This window comes from Helianthus annuus, chromosome 3, assembly GCF_002127325.2.
Source record: "Helianthus annuus cultivar XRQ/B chromosome 3, HanXRQr2.0-SUNRISE, whole genome shotgun sequence".
Classification (NCBI taxonomy): domain Eukaryota; kingdom Viridiplantae; phylum Streptophyta; class Magnoliopsida; order Asterales; family Asteraceae; genus Helianthus; species Helianthus annuus.
In genome coordinates, this window is record NC_035435.2 from 3,985,957 (window position 1) to 4,004,242 (window position 18,286).

Below are 18,286 nucleotides of genomic sequence, written 5' to 3' on the forward strand. Positions count from 1 at the left end.
TAAAACAAATCTTCAAAACTCCCTACAATTCCTGAAGAAGGAATATTTGTGCGAAAAGCACAATATGAAAAACCGCTTTCTCCTAGAGAAAGGAGTATGATTATTAAGAAAAGTAAAGAGCAAATCCGAGAAAAGAGGATTAAAAAGGAAACCCAGGAATTAATCAATAAATCACCTTGGGAAGACAAGCTAGATGAGAAATGGGCAAATTTGTATATGCTGGCTACAGTAGCAGAACATGCAAATCTTTAAAAACCCTAAGTCTAGTAATAGCACTTCCCAGTAAATAAATAAATAAATCCGAGTGTGTTCTTTCCTGTTATTTTGTACAAATAGTGTGCAATAAAACTTTGATGTTTATTTGTTAAACTTTGTTCCAAAGTTTTAACTTAGTATTTTTGTGCATTTTGCATATATGCTACACAGCATGAATGAGATATCTGAAGCCTTTCAGAACCTCGATCTTTACCCGGTGAATGTAGAAGTTCCCCAAGATTTCACTGGATACTTTGCTGATGTGGAACAACCTGTAGAATTCAATGCTCCACCTTTGACAAAGCCAAAACGAAAGAAAAGAAAGAATTATGTATGGGGTAGTCGTATCCGTAGGAAAAAGCCAGCTCCGAAACTTCCTAAAATAAACAACCCTTTAGGAAAAGGAAAAGAAATTGTAATCAAAGAAAGTACTAAACAGCAAGAGATGGAAACCGAAGTCAAGAAAGACTCTAGGCAAATGGAAAAACAGTTTGAGGAATATTCTAAAGATATAGAAATGGAAGTAGGACAAGGTTCTAGACCAACTCAGATAGAAATTGGAGAGAGCTCAAACCAAAACCAGGGAATAACTTTTCAGGATGAAATAGATTTTCTATTAGCAAACTGTGAAACTATTCAGCCTGTCAATACGAATGTTTTTACCTATCCTAGTGAAAATCCACTCCCGATGAACTTTGAACCAGCAATCCCAGAACCAATAGTCCACTCTCAACCTGTAGAAATGGACGAATGGTGGACAAATGATTGGCAATTTCAAAATATTGTCAACGACCCTTATTCCTTTTTTCCACAATTCGATCCAGAACCCCTACCTAATCCACCGATGAGTAACGAAAATATGGCGGAACTTCGTCATTTTGGTGAAGAGTTGATGGATGCAGGAAATAGATTCAGGGAGATAGGGGGACAAATTGCCTAGAAATATGATGAAAGGGAAATGCATTTTTAGAACGACAAGTGGCGAGAGATAGGAAGATGGTAAAACTATAGTTGTGTAATAGTAAAAGTAAATAGTAAAATCAGTCTGTAACATAACTACGAATAAAACCCTGTAAAATATTTGTGTGTAGTGATGCATACTATAACCGATATAAAATGAAATCGAGAAATCGATAGTTTTGACTATACGTGTATTGTAAATTGTCTGATTATTTATGTATAATTGTTATTTATCAAATACTAATAAAAATTATATATATTATCAGATGGCAAATACTAGTAATGAACCGGTAAATGAGGATAATCAATCAGAGCAACATCCAGGGGATCAATATATGACTAGACAAGATATTGAAAATATTGTTGCTCAAGGGATAGCCAATGCTATTCCAGCATTCGTTGCTGCTGTAAAAAGTCCAATCGAACCGCAACATATCATTCCTAGTAAACGTACTTCTGAAGATAACTTCAGTGATAGTATAAATGGGGGCAATAATCATGATAATGAATCCCAGCACACGCCGCTCCCTAAGAAACTGAAAGCTGCAACACCTGGTTGCACTTTCAAAGAATTCCTTGCTTGTAAACCCACTGAATTTGCAGGCAATGAAGGGGCAACTGCATCACTGCGTTGGTTAGAGAAAACCGAAGCAGTAATTGCAATCAGTAAGTGTGCCAAAGATGATCAGGTCATGTACGCATCAAATCTGTTTAAAGAAGGAGCACTCGAATGGTGGAACACAGTGCTACAAGCAAAAGGAAGAAGGGTGGCCTATGCGATGAATTGGGAAGAATTTAAGAGTCTTGTCGAAAGAAAATTCTGTCCCGAATACGAAAAGGAACAAATGGCAAACAAATTCCTGAGTCATCGTATGATAAGCGTCGACTGTCGAGGATATACTTCGACATTCTTCGAATATGCGAGAGTGGTACCTAACCTGGCTTCGCCAGAACCGGTACTCATTTCTCGCTATATTTGGGGATTAATTAGCGAAATTCGCAATATCGTTAAGGCTGCGAGACCTCGCACTATTGACGATGCAGTAGAATTAGCTAATACTCTGACTGATGAATTGATACGTACAAGAGATGAAGACAGGAAGAAGGAACTAGCTCAGAAAATTACCCAAGTATATAGAGTGGGTAATAGTAGTTTCAAGAAAAGAGGTGCAGGGCAATCTTCAACTTTGCCATTCTGCAAAATTTGCAAAAAGAAACATTTTGGAAAATGTAATAAACTTTGCAATTTTTGCAAAACGATAGGACATCGTGAAGAAAACTGCAGAAAGAAATCCATAATTTGTTACAATTGTGGAGAAGCCGGACATTTCAAGACAGAATGTCCTAAGTTAGTCAAACCAGTAGACAACAAAACCAAAGCGACCGAAGGAGCTACTAAGAAGAATGCCAGAGCATTCCAGCTAACCACTCAAGAAGCAGAGCTCATCCCGAATGTGATAGCCGGTACGTTTTTAGTTCACGACGTTTATGCAAAAGTATTGTTTGACTCTGGAGCAAACCAAAGTTTTATAAATACTTCATTCTGCAAAGCTCTTAAGTTACCCTTAACTACCATTAGGCAGATTTTTACAGTCGAAACCGCAGATGGGAATTCAGTAAAAATCAATCAGGTTTTGCAAAAAGTAGGAATAGAACTTGCAGGTCATAAATTTGTTGCGAACCTATTACCTATGAAATTAGCTGAATTTGATGTTGTGTTAGGAATGGATTGGTTAATAGCCAACCATGCTCAAATCATTTGTGATAAAAACTCTATAGAAATTCAATCACCTACTGGAGAAGTAATCATGATTACAGGAGATAAACCTCGAAAGCCACTAAAGTTCATATCAGTAATGAAAGTTGCTAATTATGAACGAAAACAAGGAATAGTATATATGATTTCAGTAATCATTAGTACTAAAGGTAAGGAACTTAAGGAAATTCCTGTAGTCTCAGAATACCCAGATATATTCCCGGAAGATTTACCTGGGTTACCACCAGATAGGGAGGTGGAATTTAGGATTCATCTAATTCCAGGAACTACACCGATAGCCAAGGCACCCTATCGATTGGCTCCTACCGAAATGCTAGAATTGAAGAAGCAATTAGATGAATAACTAAGCAAAGGATTTATACAACCTAGTTCATCCCTTTGGGGTGCACCAGTGTTGTTTGTGAAAAAGAAAGATGGATCAATGAGAATGTGTATCGATTATAGAGAGCTAAATAAGGTTACAATTAAGAATCGATACCCATTACCTAGGATTGATGATCTTTTCGATCAATTGCAAGGCGCTAGGTACTTTTCTAAAACAGACTTGCGCTCCGGATATCATCAATTAAAGGTTCAAGAAGAAGACATACCTAAAACTGCTTTTAGAACTAGGTATGGACACTATGAGTTTACAGTCATGCCCTTTGGGTTAACTAATGCACCTGCAGCATTCATGGACATGATGAACAGAATCTGTAAACCATATTTGGATAAATTTGTAATTGTCTTCATAGACGATATACTTATTTATTCAAAAAGTCAGGACGAACATTGTCAGCACTTGCATGCACTCTTAACTTTGTTAAGAAAAGAAAAATTGTATGCCAAATTTTCGAAGTGTGAATTTTGGCTACAAGAAGTGCAATTTTTAGGACACATGGTGAATCATGAAGGTATTCACGTAGATCCTGCTAAGATAGAAGCAATTACCAATTGGAAGGTTCCACAAACCGCAATGGAAATTAGAAGTTTTATAGGTTTAGCCGGATATTATAGACGGTTTATTAAGGATTTTTCCAAGATAGTTGTACCATTAACTAAGCTAACCTGTAAAGCCATTAAGTTTGAATGGGGACCTAAACAAGAAGAAGCCTTCAGAATTTTAAAGCAGAAATTAACCAATGCTCCAATCTTAGCCTTACCAGAAGGAACAGAAGACTTTGAAGTATATTGTGATGCTTCAAAATTAGGATTCGGATGTGTGTTAATGCAACGCAAGAAGGTAATTGCGTATGCTTCCAGACAATTGAAGAAGCACGAGGAAAACTATACGACTCATGATTTAGAATTAGGAGCTATAGTTTTTGCCCTTAAGATATGGAGACATTATCTGTATGGAAGTAAGTTTACTATTTATACAGATCATAAAAGTTTAAAGTATATATTTGGGCAAAAAGAGTTAAATATGAGGCAAAGAAGATGGATGGAAATCCTGAGTGATTACGACTGTGATATTCAATATCACGAAGGAAAGGCAAACGTAGTCGCAGATGCCTTAAGTCGTAAGGATCATGAGAAGCAAAGGCGAGTCCGTGCTCTTAGAATAAATCTACAAGTAGATTTAATGGAACAATTGAAGGAAATTCAGGTAACGGCAATCAAGGACGATGCCGAAGGAATGAAAGGTTACCTAAAAGAATTGGAACAAGGAAATGATGGAATTTGGAAATTCCACAAAAGAAGAATTTGGGTACCTAAACAGGGAAATTTAAGATCAAAGATTTTGGAGGAAGCTCATAAATCTAGGTATACTGTACATCCAGGAAACAATAAAATGTACCAAGATTTAAGAAAGCATTTCTGGTGGATAGGAATGAAAAAGGATATAGCCGAATACGTATCTAAGTGTCTAACTTGTTCACAAGTTAAAGCCGAACACCAGAAACCTTCAGGACTACTACAACAGTTAGAAATGCATGTATGGAAATGGGAACTCATAACAATGGACTTTGTTACTAAGTTACCCAAAACCAGAAAAGGTAATGATGCGATTTGGGTAATTGTGGACCGATTAACCAAATCTGCTCATTTTCTACCTATGAAAGAAACTTTTAGCATGGAAAGGTTAGCCAAGCTGTATGTGGATGAAATAGTATCCTTACATGGAGTTCCACTCTCCATTGTATCGGATAGAGATAGTCGTTTCACTTCCCGTTTCTGGACAAGCTTCCAAGAAGCAATGGGAACCCGACTCAAACTAAGTACTGCATATCATCCACAAACAGACGGACAAAGTGAAAGGACGATTCAAACTCTAGAAGACATGCTCCGAGCATATGTGATTGACTTTGGTGGTAACTGGGATAACCATTTACCATTAATCGAATTCTCCTATAATAATAGTTATCACTCAAGCATCGAAGCCGCTCCATTCGAAGCACTGTATGGACGCAAGTGCAGAACTCCCGTATGTTGGGCAGAAATAGGAGAAAGTCAATTATCAGGTCCCGAAATCGTACAAGAAACCACTGACAAGATAACTCAAATCAAGGAAAGATTGAAAACAGCCAGAGATCGTCAGAAAAGCTATGCAGATAATCGCCGCAAGCCACTAGAATTCCGAATAGGAGATAAAGTACTTTTGAAAGTATCTCCTTGGAAAGGAGTAGTACGATTCGGTAAGAAAGGAAAACTGAGTCCAAGATATGTTGGACCATTCCCAGTGATCCAACGAATATGACCAGTAGCTTATCGCTTACAACTACCAGAAGAACTAGCTGGAGTACATGATGTATTTCATGTATCCAATCTCAAGAAATGTCTATCAGACGAATCCCTAGTAGTACCTCTTCAAGATGTGAAGGTAAATGAAAAGCTGAAATTCATTGAGAAACCTTTACAAATAGAAGACCGGAAGGTCAAGTTTCTTAAACACAAGCGACTAGTACTGGTAAAAGTCAAATGGAATTCAAAGAGGGGACCAGAATATACTTGGGAACTGGAGTCAGAAATGAAGCGGAAATACCCTCATCTATTTCAATAAATCTCGAGGACGAGATTTTTCTTAAGGTGGGGAGGATGTAATAACTCTCATTAAAATCCATAATTAGGATGATAATTAGTCAATAAGAAAACCCTAATTGAGACACCCAAGTAATTCTGCACTAACCCTAAAATTTTCAGAACAATCGGAATCAGGATCAGGGCCCCTAAAACTCAAGGGGGGCAAAACCTAGTGGATAATTATCCATAATTTGCGTTGTACATATTGAAATTCGTTTTTATGTGGAGTCATGCAAGCTAGTCCCGAACCCAGCTAGCCTATGTAATTAGACTGCACCCTTTACGGACCGTAAAAGGAAATGCCATAAGGTCCGTAAGCATGTCTCAAAAATCACTATAAATAGCAGACCTTGGCAGTAGCTTTCTGTGTTGAAAACGACGTAAGAACTCTCTGTGGACGTCGAGATATCATAGTATTATTACAATTAAACACACACTGATCACGAAGTGCTGCCACAAAACAGGGTAATCACTCGATCGCTATTACGATTCATTTTCCGACTGATCAATATATCCAATGGATGTTTAAGTGCCGCCCACATAGGGTTATACTTTGTCGTTCGTCGTTAAATCAATGGATGTTTAAGTATTGCACTTTGTCGTTCGTTGTGAGAATTTGATCTCGTGAGTTATCGTAACTGCTGTATTGATCACTAACCCGGTTTTGTGTGCATTATTATTAAATTAGGTTAACAAGGCTAAATCATATTCCGCCAGTGTTAAATCTGCAATGTGAGTCATTCTCTTTTTATCAACTGTTTTACAATACTCCAAATTATTTTCAGAATTATAATTACAGTGATTAAGTTTATGTAATCACCAAATTACAGTCAGTATGTGGGGTATTGTGCACATTACTACTGTTTTTATCACTTTAGGTGGGCGAACCTAAAATTAAGTGATATACGTCATTCATTGGGGCAGCCAATGGTGATATGACCATAGTCACAGATCCGGTCGAGTGACAAATACTGTGGGTAGTTGGTAGATATCAGAAACATATGTAAAAACTCTTAATACTGTAAATTATAATAAATGAGTCATTTTAGTAAACTGAATGATTCACTCAGTATTTCCCCGCTGACAAAACCTTTTTCAAACATGTTTCAGGTGATCTATTGTAATTCAGGAAAAATGCTGGAAAGCAGTGCAGGCTTAAAGTAGTGGCTCATTATAAAATAAAGAAATATGTTTTGTAAAAATAAAGATTTCTCAGTAAAACCTTATTATTGTAAATTATCGGGGTTTTATCCCGAATTGTGAAATAAAATAATCGGGAAAAGTTTTTAGCTTTAAAACGATCCTGATGATAAAAATTCCGCTGCTAAAATCACATAAATAAATATCACGGGATTTCTGTCCCGCGGCTCCTGAAACGGGTCAAACCGGGTCGGGGGCCGTGACAGTTTTGAGCTCAGTTGCTAATTTCTACAAAAAAAATGATAATAGCTACAACATCCATAAGTAGCAGAGTCATAGGGGGATACGATAGTAACTACGACATCCATAGGTAGCGGGGTCAAAGGGGTGGCATCCCCTGGTGGAGTTCAAGGGGCAGCACCCCTTACTAGGAATTTTTCAAAATTGCTAAAAGTGGAATAAATTGATCTTCGGTTACATATGAAGATAAGTATTGAACTTGGATAAGGGTTTTGCGAAACCGAATTTAATTGTCCTTACCCAGTTTTAACCACATGGGTGTTTCCCCTGGATTAAAAGTTCGTATTTAGTCATTTACATGGTACATGAATTTCACATCATATCACACACTTGCTCTTGATTTCTCTCTAAGAATTATCCAACTAAGTTTTGGTGAGTACCAACAAAATATTCAATATGAAAATATTCTACACGATTTTTAGAGATATCCAAGTTATTCATAAACCACAAAACCAACAAAATTCACCTTTGCTTTTATTTGAACTTCAATTTGGTTTGGTCATTGGCTATAACCAATCATTTTATGTGTTACTAAGAAGTAACAATAGCCATTTTACGGCTGTCTTACTTGATAGAGGATTTTATCTCTTAGTGAGAGGTCTTAAGTTTAATTTCAAGCAAGGATAATAATTTGACATAATTTAATAGTGACCAAGAGTTATCGGAGTTATGTATTATTTAGTCATTAAAAAAGTAACAATAACCAATAATGCTTAAAGTCTTATCATGTATACCTATAATCTAATCAGCTTACATTTCTAAATGAGTTGTTAGGTTTTTAACATGAATAATTAAGAGCCATAACCATATCATCACATGTATAGATCAATGTATTAATCTAGTTAATATATTTTTTATTAACATTTAATCATTAAACTACTTACTCCAAAAATCTTTTCAATATAGTCCAGGGGACAATATTTCCTGTTCACTAAATTTTTCGGCTGCATGCGTCATGTTACGTAGAGATTTTGTTAGATAAATTATGTTTTGCCGATAATAACTAAATGAGTGTAAAATAATATATCTATATCTATACAATATAATAAAGTAATGGAAAACACATGACACTTTATGAAATAATCTTAATTGTTTTTTCCCACTTAAACAAATGGATAAATAAATTTTAGAGATAAGTAATGTCCCCTATATATTATTTTAATTAGATGAATTATATCTTTTTATCTTTTACTCTCTTTTTATCATATTCATTTATCCTGTTTTAAACATTAGCTCATTAAAATTAAGTAATTGTTTACGAAAATCTTGTATATATGAGAGAGATAAAGAGATATCCTTTTAATTTTAATGGTCAATAAATATAATTATGAAAAATAAACATTACTAATGATATAAAGAGTCATATTAGATTAGATTATTATTTAAGACATATATACTATTAAATATTTTATTTAGAAAATATACTATTAAATATTTATTTAGAATTTTTATAATATATTTCCTTAGATATAGGGATAGGTTATATGATAGTTTTGTTATATCTCAGAGAGTTTATTTGAAACATCAAAATTAATTATATGTTTATACTTGAGTAAATTACAAGTTTTGTCCTTTATGTTTACATCAAATTGCAGGCGCTGTCCTTTAGCGCAAAAGTTTACGAGTTTTGTCCTTAACGTTTCAAAATCTTGCACGTTATGTCCTTTAGGCCAAACCCAGTTAGATTTTTTAGTTAAATATGGTCATGTGCAAGGCAAATGAGGGTGTTCTTGTCATTTTATATCCCAATGACTATTGAGTAATAAATTATAACAAGGGACTTTTGTGCAAAATATAAAAAATAAAAACCTTTAATCTCTCTCTACACTCATTTATATCTCTGTTCTCTCCCTCTCTCCTCTCTCTCTACCTATCTGTTATCAAAGAACTTCACTGAACAGAGATGATTATCAACACATACAGCAACCTCCAACTTGCAAAAAAAGAAATTCATTTATTATCAACATATATAGCAACCTCCAAAACATGATAAAATGATTAAAAAGCTTCCCCATCTTCTTTCTATATAAAAACGATAACAATCAACATACAATATCTAATGGTTCAACAATCTGCCTATATTAACATTTAACAGTTGTTTCTAGGATTCTAACTACACAAAATTTGCAGCAACACATACAAATAAGAATATTGTCACAATTTATTACACAAAATCCACTAATCTAACAAACACGACACGAAAACTGTCATCCGAATGTTCATAATTTAACCTCTAAATTGAGCAACCACATTCAACCTATGAAATCAAAGTCATAAAACGAACCTGGTCGTTTTTGTCTCCACCTTCAACCGTTCCAATTCATCTCAGATCCAAACCCACCACATCGATTCATAAACCGGTTTTGGCCCATTAACACCCTATACGTTATTACCTGTGGTATACCAATAAGCCTAATTTCCAAATTCTTCAAGCCCAGAAGGAGACGTACAGTGGAAAGGTCGCCAACTTGAACCAGCGCAGAGGAGCCGCCGGACCACTAGTTGCCGACGTCGATGAGGTCAAGGAGACGGAGGGCTTGCTGGGTTTTGGAGATGTCGTTGTGGATCGCCGAAGATGGCAGAGAGAGATATAGAGAGAGGGTTTCAACTTTATAAATGATTGAGAAAAGGGTGTAGATGGTGGTGCGTAGGAGGAGGAGGTGGTGGTCTGGACAATGGCAGAGAGAGAGAGATATATAGAGAGAGAGAGAGGCTGAAGAGAGAGAGAGGGGGGTTTCCACTTTATACATGTTTTATTTTTTAATTAACATATTTTTTAATTAAATGGACAAAATTACAAAACTATCCTTATTTGCCTACTAAAATTACAAAAATGTATTGGTTTAACCAAAAAATTTAACTGGGTTTGGCCTAAAGGACATAACGTGCAAGATTTTGAAACGTTAAGGACAAAACTCGTAAACTTTTGCGCTAAAGGACAGCGCCTGCAATTTGGTGTAAACATAAAGGACAAAACTTGTAATTTACTCTTTTCTTAAACATATTTAAAAATGTATAATATTTTATTTAAAATAACTACATTTAAAACATATTAATGAATATAAAAAGAGTCATAGATGGTTTGAATATGTTGCATACATTTGGATGTAAAAGTATAAAGAGTAAATTACAAGTTTTGTCCTTTATGTTTACACCAAATTGCAGGCGCTGTCCTTTGGCGCAAAAGTTTACGAGTTTTGTCCTTAACGTTTCAAAATCTTGCACGTTATGTCCTTTAGGCCAAACCCAGTTAAATTTTTTGGTTAAATCAAGACATTTTTGTAATTTTAGTAGGCAAATAAGGATAGTTTTGTAATTTTGTCCATTTAATTAAAAAATATGTTAATTAAAAAATAAAACATGTATAAAGTGGAAACCCCCTCTCTCTCTCTCTTCAGCCTCTCTCTCTCTGTATCTCTCTCTCTCTCTGCCATTGTCCAGACCACCACCTCCTCCTCCTATGAACCACCATCTACACCCTTTTCTCAATCATTTATAAAGTTGAAACCCTCTCTCTATATCTCTCTCTGCCATCTTCAGCGATCCACAACGACATCTCCAAAACCCAGCAAGCCCTCCGTCTCCCTGACCTCATCGACGTCGGCAACCAGTGGTCCGGCGGCTCCTCTGCGCTGGTTCAAGTTGGCGACCTTTCCACTGTACGTCTCCTTCTGGGCTTGAAGAATTTGGAAATTAGGCTTATTGGTATACCACAGGTAATAACATATAGGGTGTTAATGGGCCAAAACCGGTTTATGAATCGATGTGGTGGGTTTGGATCTGAGATGGATTGGAACGGTTGAAGGTGGAGACAAAAACGACCAGGTTCGTTTTATGACTTTGATTTCATAGGTTGAATGTGGTTGCTCAATTTGGAGGTTAAATTATGAACATTCGGATGACAGTTTTCGTGTCGTGTTTGTTAGATTAGTGGATTTTGTGTAATAAATTGTGACAATATTCTTATTTGTATGTGTTGCTGCAAATTTTGTGTAGTTAGAATCCTAGAAACAACTGTTAAATGTTAATATAGGCAGATTGTTGAACCATTAGATATTGTATGTTGATTGTTATCGTTTATATACAGAAAGAAGATGGGGAAGCTTTTTAAGCATTTTATCATGTTTTGGAGGTTGCTGTATATGTTGATAATAAATGAATTTCTTTTTTGCAAGTTGGAGGTTGCTGTATGTGTTGATAATCATCTCTGTTCAGTGATGTTCTTTGATAACAGATAGGTAGAGAGAGAGGAGAGAGAGGAGAGAGGGAGAGAACATAGATATAAATGAGTGTAGAGAGAGATTAAAGGTTTTTATTTTTTATATTTTACACAAAAGTCCCTTGTTATAATTTATTTACTCAATAGTCCTTGGGATATAAAATGACAAGAACACCCTCATTTGCGTTGCACATGACCATATTTAACTAAAAAATCTAACTGGGTTTGGCCTAAAGGACATAACGTGCAAGATTTTGAAACGTTAAGTACAAAACTCGTAAACTTTTGCGCTAAAGGACAGCGCCTGCAATTTGATGTAAACATAAAGGACAAAACTTGTAATTTACTCTTAAGAAAAAGAAAGAATATGACTCAAGATATAATTTTATTATTAACAAACTGAAAAAATATAATTATTTAATATGAGAGAAAAATGCAGAAAATCAAAATCTAAAATTAATTAGGAGTCAACCCATATAATATACATGGTTTTTTAAAAATATAATTTTTTTTTTATTATTTACTACACAAAATTACGTTTATTCAATCCTTATAATATACGAGGTTTTTTAAAGATATAATTTTTTTTATTATTTACTATACAAAACTATATTTATTCAACTCGTGTAATACACAAGTTTCTAAAGATACAACTTTTTCTATTATTTGATATATAAAATTACATTTATTCAATACGTACAATACACATTGTTTTTTTAAAGATATAACTTTTTATTATTTAGTAATTTTTTACTATTTGATGTATAAAATTACATTTCTTCAACCCATACAATAATACACGAGATTCTTAAAGATATAATTTTTTATTGTTTAATATATAAAATTACATTTATTTAATCCGTGTAATAAATAATGTTTTTAAAGATATATTATTTTATAATTAAGTATAAATTTATATTTATTCAACCTGTGTATTACACGGGGTTCTAACCTAGTTATATGGTGATTACAATTAATTTATTAGATAAATTAAGACTAGCTTTGGCTATTAACTAATAATATTGAGTATTATCATGACAAATAATAGACATTTGTTTATCGTAAACAAATAATGGGTGGAGATACAATAGAAAGTTTATTTGGCTAGGAAGGCTAGGAAGTGATCTTGACCATTCATTTAGTTAATCAAGGACTAAGATTAAATGATAGAAATTGAAGGGAAGAAAAGAGGCGCGTGAGTTTGTTTAGGGCATTCTAGTCAATCCAAGCCAATAGTTTCTCTCTCCTCCAATTCCCCCACATTTTTTAAACGTTAATAAATCTTTCATACGACATTATTTTTTTTTATAAAAATTGCACCAAAAAAACGAGCGTTTTTTATCTTTAAAACGAGTATACTATTGCTATATTTTCAAAAAAAAAAAAATTAAACCAGTTGCGTAAAACGCAATAGAAAAACTCCCAGTTACGTAAAACGCAATAAAAAAACCTAAAAAATGACATTTTTCTAAAACGCAATGCACCAAAAACACAAAGAAATGTCTTTTTTTTAAACGCAATGGCCAGAAAACACAAAGAAATGTCTTATTTCTAAAACGCAATAGCCTAAAAACTCAAAAGAAATTGTACTTTCTAAAACGCAATGGACTAAAAACACGTAAAAATGTGTTTTACCTAAAACGCAATGCACCAAAAACACAAACAAATGTCTTATTTCTAAAACGCAATGGCTAGAAAACACTTAAAATGTTTGTTTTCTAAAACGCAATGGACTGAACACATAAAAAAGTGTTTTACTTAAAACGCAATGCACAAAAAACACAAAGAAATGCCTTATTTGTAAAATGCAATGGCCAGAAAACACTTAAAAATGACTCATTCTAAAACGCAATTGACTAAAAAACAAAAGAAATTGTTCTTTGTAAAACGCAATGGACTGAAAACTCCTAAAAAATTGTTTACCTAAAACGCAATGCACCAAAAACACTTCAAGAATGTGTTTTTCTAAAACGCAATGGCCAGAAAACACATAAAAATGTTTTAGTTCTAAAACGCAATTGCCTAAAAACACCAAATAAAGTGTTCTCTCTAAAACGCATTGAACCATGACAATAGTTTTGTCTGTGCTGTGAATTGTCTATGCTGTGAACTGTCTGAACCAATGCAGTTTGCAGAGGCAATTTACAGAAAATTAATTTTTCTGATGCAACTCAACCCCAGCCAGGGGTTCTGCCCCTTGGACCCCGCCAGGGGCTGCGCCCCTGGGACCCCGCTACCAGGGGCGCTGCCCCCGGACCCCCGCCAAGATCGTAAAACGCAATGACTAAATTAAAAACCCAGATCGTAAAAATGAAATTAAAGAAGTTCTTACATGGATCGAAGTGATTTCTTCAACAATTGACGAATTTTGAATGACTGAAACACTTATCAGCGATCGAATCGAACGGATCGAGTGATTATCTTCAAAATCACCGGAAAACGAGATTTTGTATGAAATTAAACTGGGTTTTCTTCAAAAAAGCTGAAGAACACGTTGATCGGGTGTTTGAATCATTGATTGGTGACGAAAATCGCACTATAATGTAGTGATTATTGAGATAGAAAGTGAAGAAATGGTTGAAGATTGTGAGTTTTGAAAATGGTGGGTTTTGAAGTTACTGGGTTTTGAAAAGGAAGAAGAAGAAATAAGATTGACTAAAATACCCTTCCTCTTTATTTTAAATTTTGCCACATGTCCTAATCGTATTGCTTTCTATCCTTCCTAGTCAAAATAAACTTCCTATTTGATCTTTTCCCAACAAATAATATATTATAACTATTGTTTATTAAGTTGACTTTTTAAAGATGTAGTTATTTGTTTATGGTAAACAAATAATATATTATAACTATGTTTATTAAGTTGACTTTCCAAAATAGTTTATTAAATAATTAACTTAAATGTAACAAAGCAAATAAATATATTTGTCTCATGTAAGTATGTATAACCGATATATACATGAGACAAATATTGATCCGTGGATAAATCGTTTGCCTTTAAAGTCTTTATTCCCAGCTTTGTTTCGGCTAGAAAGGGATAAGTGGTGCACGGTTGCGGAGCGAGTTTGCTATGATGGAGTGCCATGGGGTCATGTCTTGGGATTGGAAGAAATACCCAGGTTCTATCCAGGAAGTTGCTGAGCTAGTAGAGTGTTTTTGCATGGTTGCAGGTACTACGTTACAGTCGAGTCAGGATAGATGGGAGTGGAACCAAAGCAGGTTGCAGCAACTGACTGTTCAAGATACAAAATCTTGGATCCGAAGCTCTCTTGCAGATGATTCAGCCTAGTCAAGTAGATGGTGTAAATGGCTCCCGGCCAAGTATAATATATTTTTGTGGCGAATGTCATTAGATGGAATTCCAACTAAGGTGGCCCTCCGAAGAAGGAACATAAACGTGGGAGACTGCAAGTGTGTATTATGCGAAGATGCCGAAGAGACAGTGGATCATTTGTTCACGGTTTGTAGAGTCACCGACGATGTTTGGAGTGGGATCGCCCGATGGTGCAACTTACCTCCTATTTTCCTGTTTTCGGTTCATGATGTGCAGCTAATTGTATCTCAGTTGGGATGTTCGGACAAAAGAAAGGAGATCATATATGGCATCTTAGTGTTAACTTGTTGGAGGATTTGGAAGGCGAGAAACGAGAAGGCGTTTGCAAAGACAAATGTGAAGATCATCGATATTATTTCGGATGTTAAGTCATTGGGTTTTCTTTGGTATAGAAGTAGGGGCAAAAGGTTGGAAATCTTTTAATTTTGATGTCATGTGACTCTTGTGGTTGCGTCTATCTCCGCCTTGGAGATAGTTCGCTTTGGTGTGTCTTAAAGAAATTTGCCTTTCAAAAAAAAAATTGATATATATACTACAAATAAATAAATAAATAAATATGATTGTTTAAACTAGTAAATCTGATTACTTGATTCCTTGAACTAGTAAATCTGATTATTAGTGTCATTATTTTGTATGATTAATTGAAGTTCTTGGTTCAAAGGTTTTACATCATATTAAAATGGAGTAGCAACCCTCCTCCAACCCAAGTGTACGGCGGTAGATCTCAGCGAGAGCAACCTTTCCATGACTCCATTCCCTAGGATGAAGGTAAGGTTTGTTTCTAACACACCTTGTGTAGACTCTATCAATAGCTCTATTACGAGTAGAATTATATTTGATTTGTTTGGTTGGTTGTTTGTTACTATCATTGTTTATCTCATATATTTACCCTAGAATTGGTTGTCATTTCTTAAGAATATTCAAAACATCATTGCCTTGATGATTGTAAGTAGAAATAGTGAAGTGAGATAAACTCGTAAAAAACATCACAGAATGAACAAGGAAATATGATATATCACATTAAATTAAAGCTAGGGTAAATTGGTTAAACTACAAGTGTGAAGAAACATGGGTGTAAATTACTTGCTAAAAGCTAAAATCAAGCCACGTTTGAAAGAGCTCAAACCTAAATTATTGAAGCTTGTTTAGTTAATGAGACTGAGTTGGACATCAGATACCAAACTTGATTGGTCTTGCAAGGTTAAACGGGTTAGCCTACCATTCATATTCATATAATAATATGCATTTGATAAAATATATATAGGGGAAAGATAGAAAGAACACTGATATTAGTTAAGAAAACTAAAAAACCCAAATGAATGGACCTTCTTTTGCCACGTGTTACACCTTTTTGCAGACTATGTTACGTGTAACAACCAGAGGCTGCCACGTGTTACGTGTAACAACTTTTGCAGACTTTTAGCTTTTTTCGGAAAAATTAAAAGTTGTTACGTAACACGTGGCAGCCTCTGGTTGTTACACGTAACACGTCTGCAAAAATGTGTAACACGTGGCAAAATGAGGTCATTCATTTAGGTTTCATAGTTTTCTTAGCTAATATGAGATTTTTTCCTATAATAGCCCAATATATATTGCATATATATTATATATAATCATAATTATGAATATATACAAAAATGGTGATGTAAGTATATGTATAGAATAATTAAATAATTGATAAATGAGTCAAGCTAGAGTGAATTTCGAGCTTTAAAAATTTACCGTGAGACAAACTCGAGCTTTGAATATAGAGTTTAAAACGAATGAGACTATGTTAAGCTAAACAAGTCTAAGCTCAAGTTTGGGTTGTTTACAACAACCGAAAGGATGCATGGATTTTGATCCAAAGGCTCTTAAATGTATTTCAATGTTGGTTTGGAAGTTAACAAAACCCATAAAAGTAATTTAGCTTAGGGGCTGTTTGTTTACCTTTTAATGAGCTTTTTAATGGTTCAGACCTCTTATTGGTTCAGCACTTAATGGTTCAGACTGTTTGTTTCACGAGCAGATGTCTGAATGGTTCAGACCAGGGGCGGACCCAAGCCCACTTTAAGGTGGGCGGGCGCACCCCCGGGGAAAAAAAGTAGTGTTAAATTCCGTCGAAAATCCGTCCGCACCCCTTGGAATTTTTCGCCCGCACCCCTTGGATTTTTCGACCGCACCCTTGAACGCACCCCTTAGTTAAAAAGTGTTATCAATTTATATTTTAATTTTTTGGTAAACTCTTATTTAAAAAAAAAATACTACCTAAATTATATAACTTTTAATACCTAACTAACTAAACCCAAATACCCATACATTTACCCACTTATAATTCCTAACTAGCTAGCTCACTAAGTCTTAGCCCATTAATCAAACCCAAAAATATTTCAAACTATAATAAAATAATTAAAGCCCAAAACCTTTAGAAATTCTCTCCCGCTCTCTCCCTCTCTTGCGTCCCTGCACTGCCAACGAACAACATCACCCAACGACAACAGTCCAGCAGCCGGCGACCACCGTAATCAGCCACCATACCACCGTCGTTTGACACCAAATCTAACTGGAATCCGAACACGGGTAAGTTTCTTTGTATTTTGATGATTTTGGTTGATATTATAGGAGAAAAAAAGGTAATAAAGTTGTTAAATAGGTTTGAAATTTTGTATGTTTTGACGTTGTTTATGGTTTTTTAGATGATTTTTAGGGTGATTATGTTGTTTATATATTTTTAGGGTGATTACAATTAACGTTATGATTTCTAGGCTTGAATAGTTGAAAATTAAAATTGAAACGTTATGTTATGGAGCGATGAACTTATGTTATATAGAGAAAGAATTGTTTAAAAATTTAGTTTTAAATGATGTTTTGGATAGATTTCAAAAAATGAAAACTCGTAGGGCGTCGACGTTTTAATTATGTTTGTAATACAGTTTACATGTTTTTGATTATTATATAAATTTAGTTTGATGTTCGTTTATTTTACACGACCGACCCGATCCGACCCGACCCGATACGAACCGATTTTTTTACTCATATACCTAGGGGCCTAAAATTTTTAAAAATGTTTCGCACCCCCATGGAAAAATTCCTAGGTCCGCCACTGGTTCAGACATTTGCCTCTGAATGGTTAAGATTTATACAGAGTGGACCTCTAATTTGAATTGGTCAGGCATTTGCCTTTGAACAATTAAGCATTATACAAACTCTTAATGGTTCAGACCTCTTACTTAACCATTAAGATGTTGCCAAACAGCACCTTAGAGTATTAGGGACAAAACGAAGGCAAGTGAGCGAGACTGAGAAAATATATTGAACTTCC

At 34.8% G+C, this 18,286-nt stretch overlaps 1 protein-coding gene across 1 annotated transcript; it reads left to right on the forward strand.

The window, feature by feature from the left end:
• The first annotated feature begins 14,994 nt into the window (after positions 1 to 14,994).
• LOC110928422 lies at positions 14,995 to 15,408 on the forward strand. The gene has a single exon (XM_022171436.1). The coding sequence runs from the start codon at positions 14,995 to 14,997 to the stop codon at positions 15,406 to 15,408; it is 414 nt and encodes a 137-aa protein (XP_022027128.1).
• Positions 15,409 to 18,286: the final 2,878 nt, after the last annotated feature.

Coding starts and splice junctions, on each gene's coding strand:
- LOC110928422 (XM_022171436.1), top strand. CDS start 14,995: ATGTCATTAGATGGAATTCCAACTAAGGTGGCCCTCCGAAGAAGGAAC.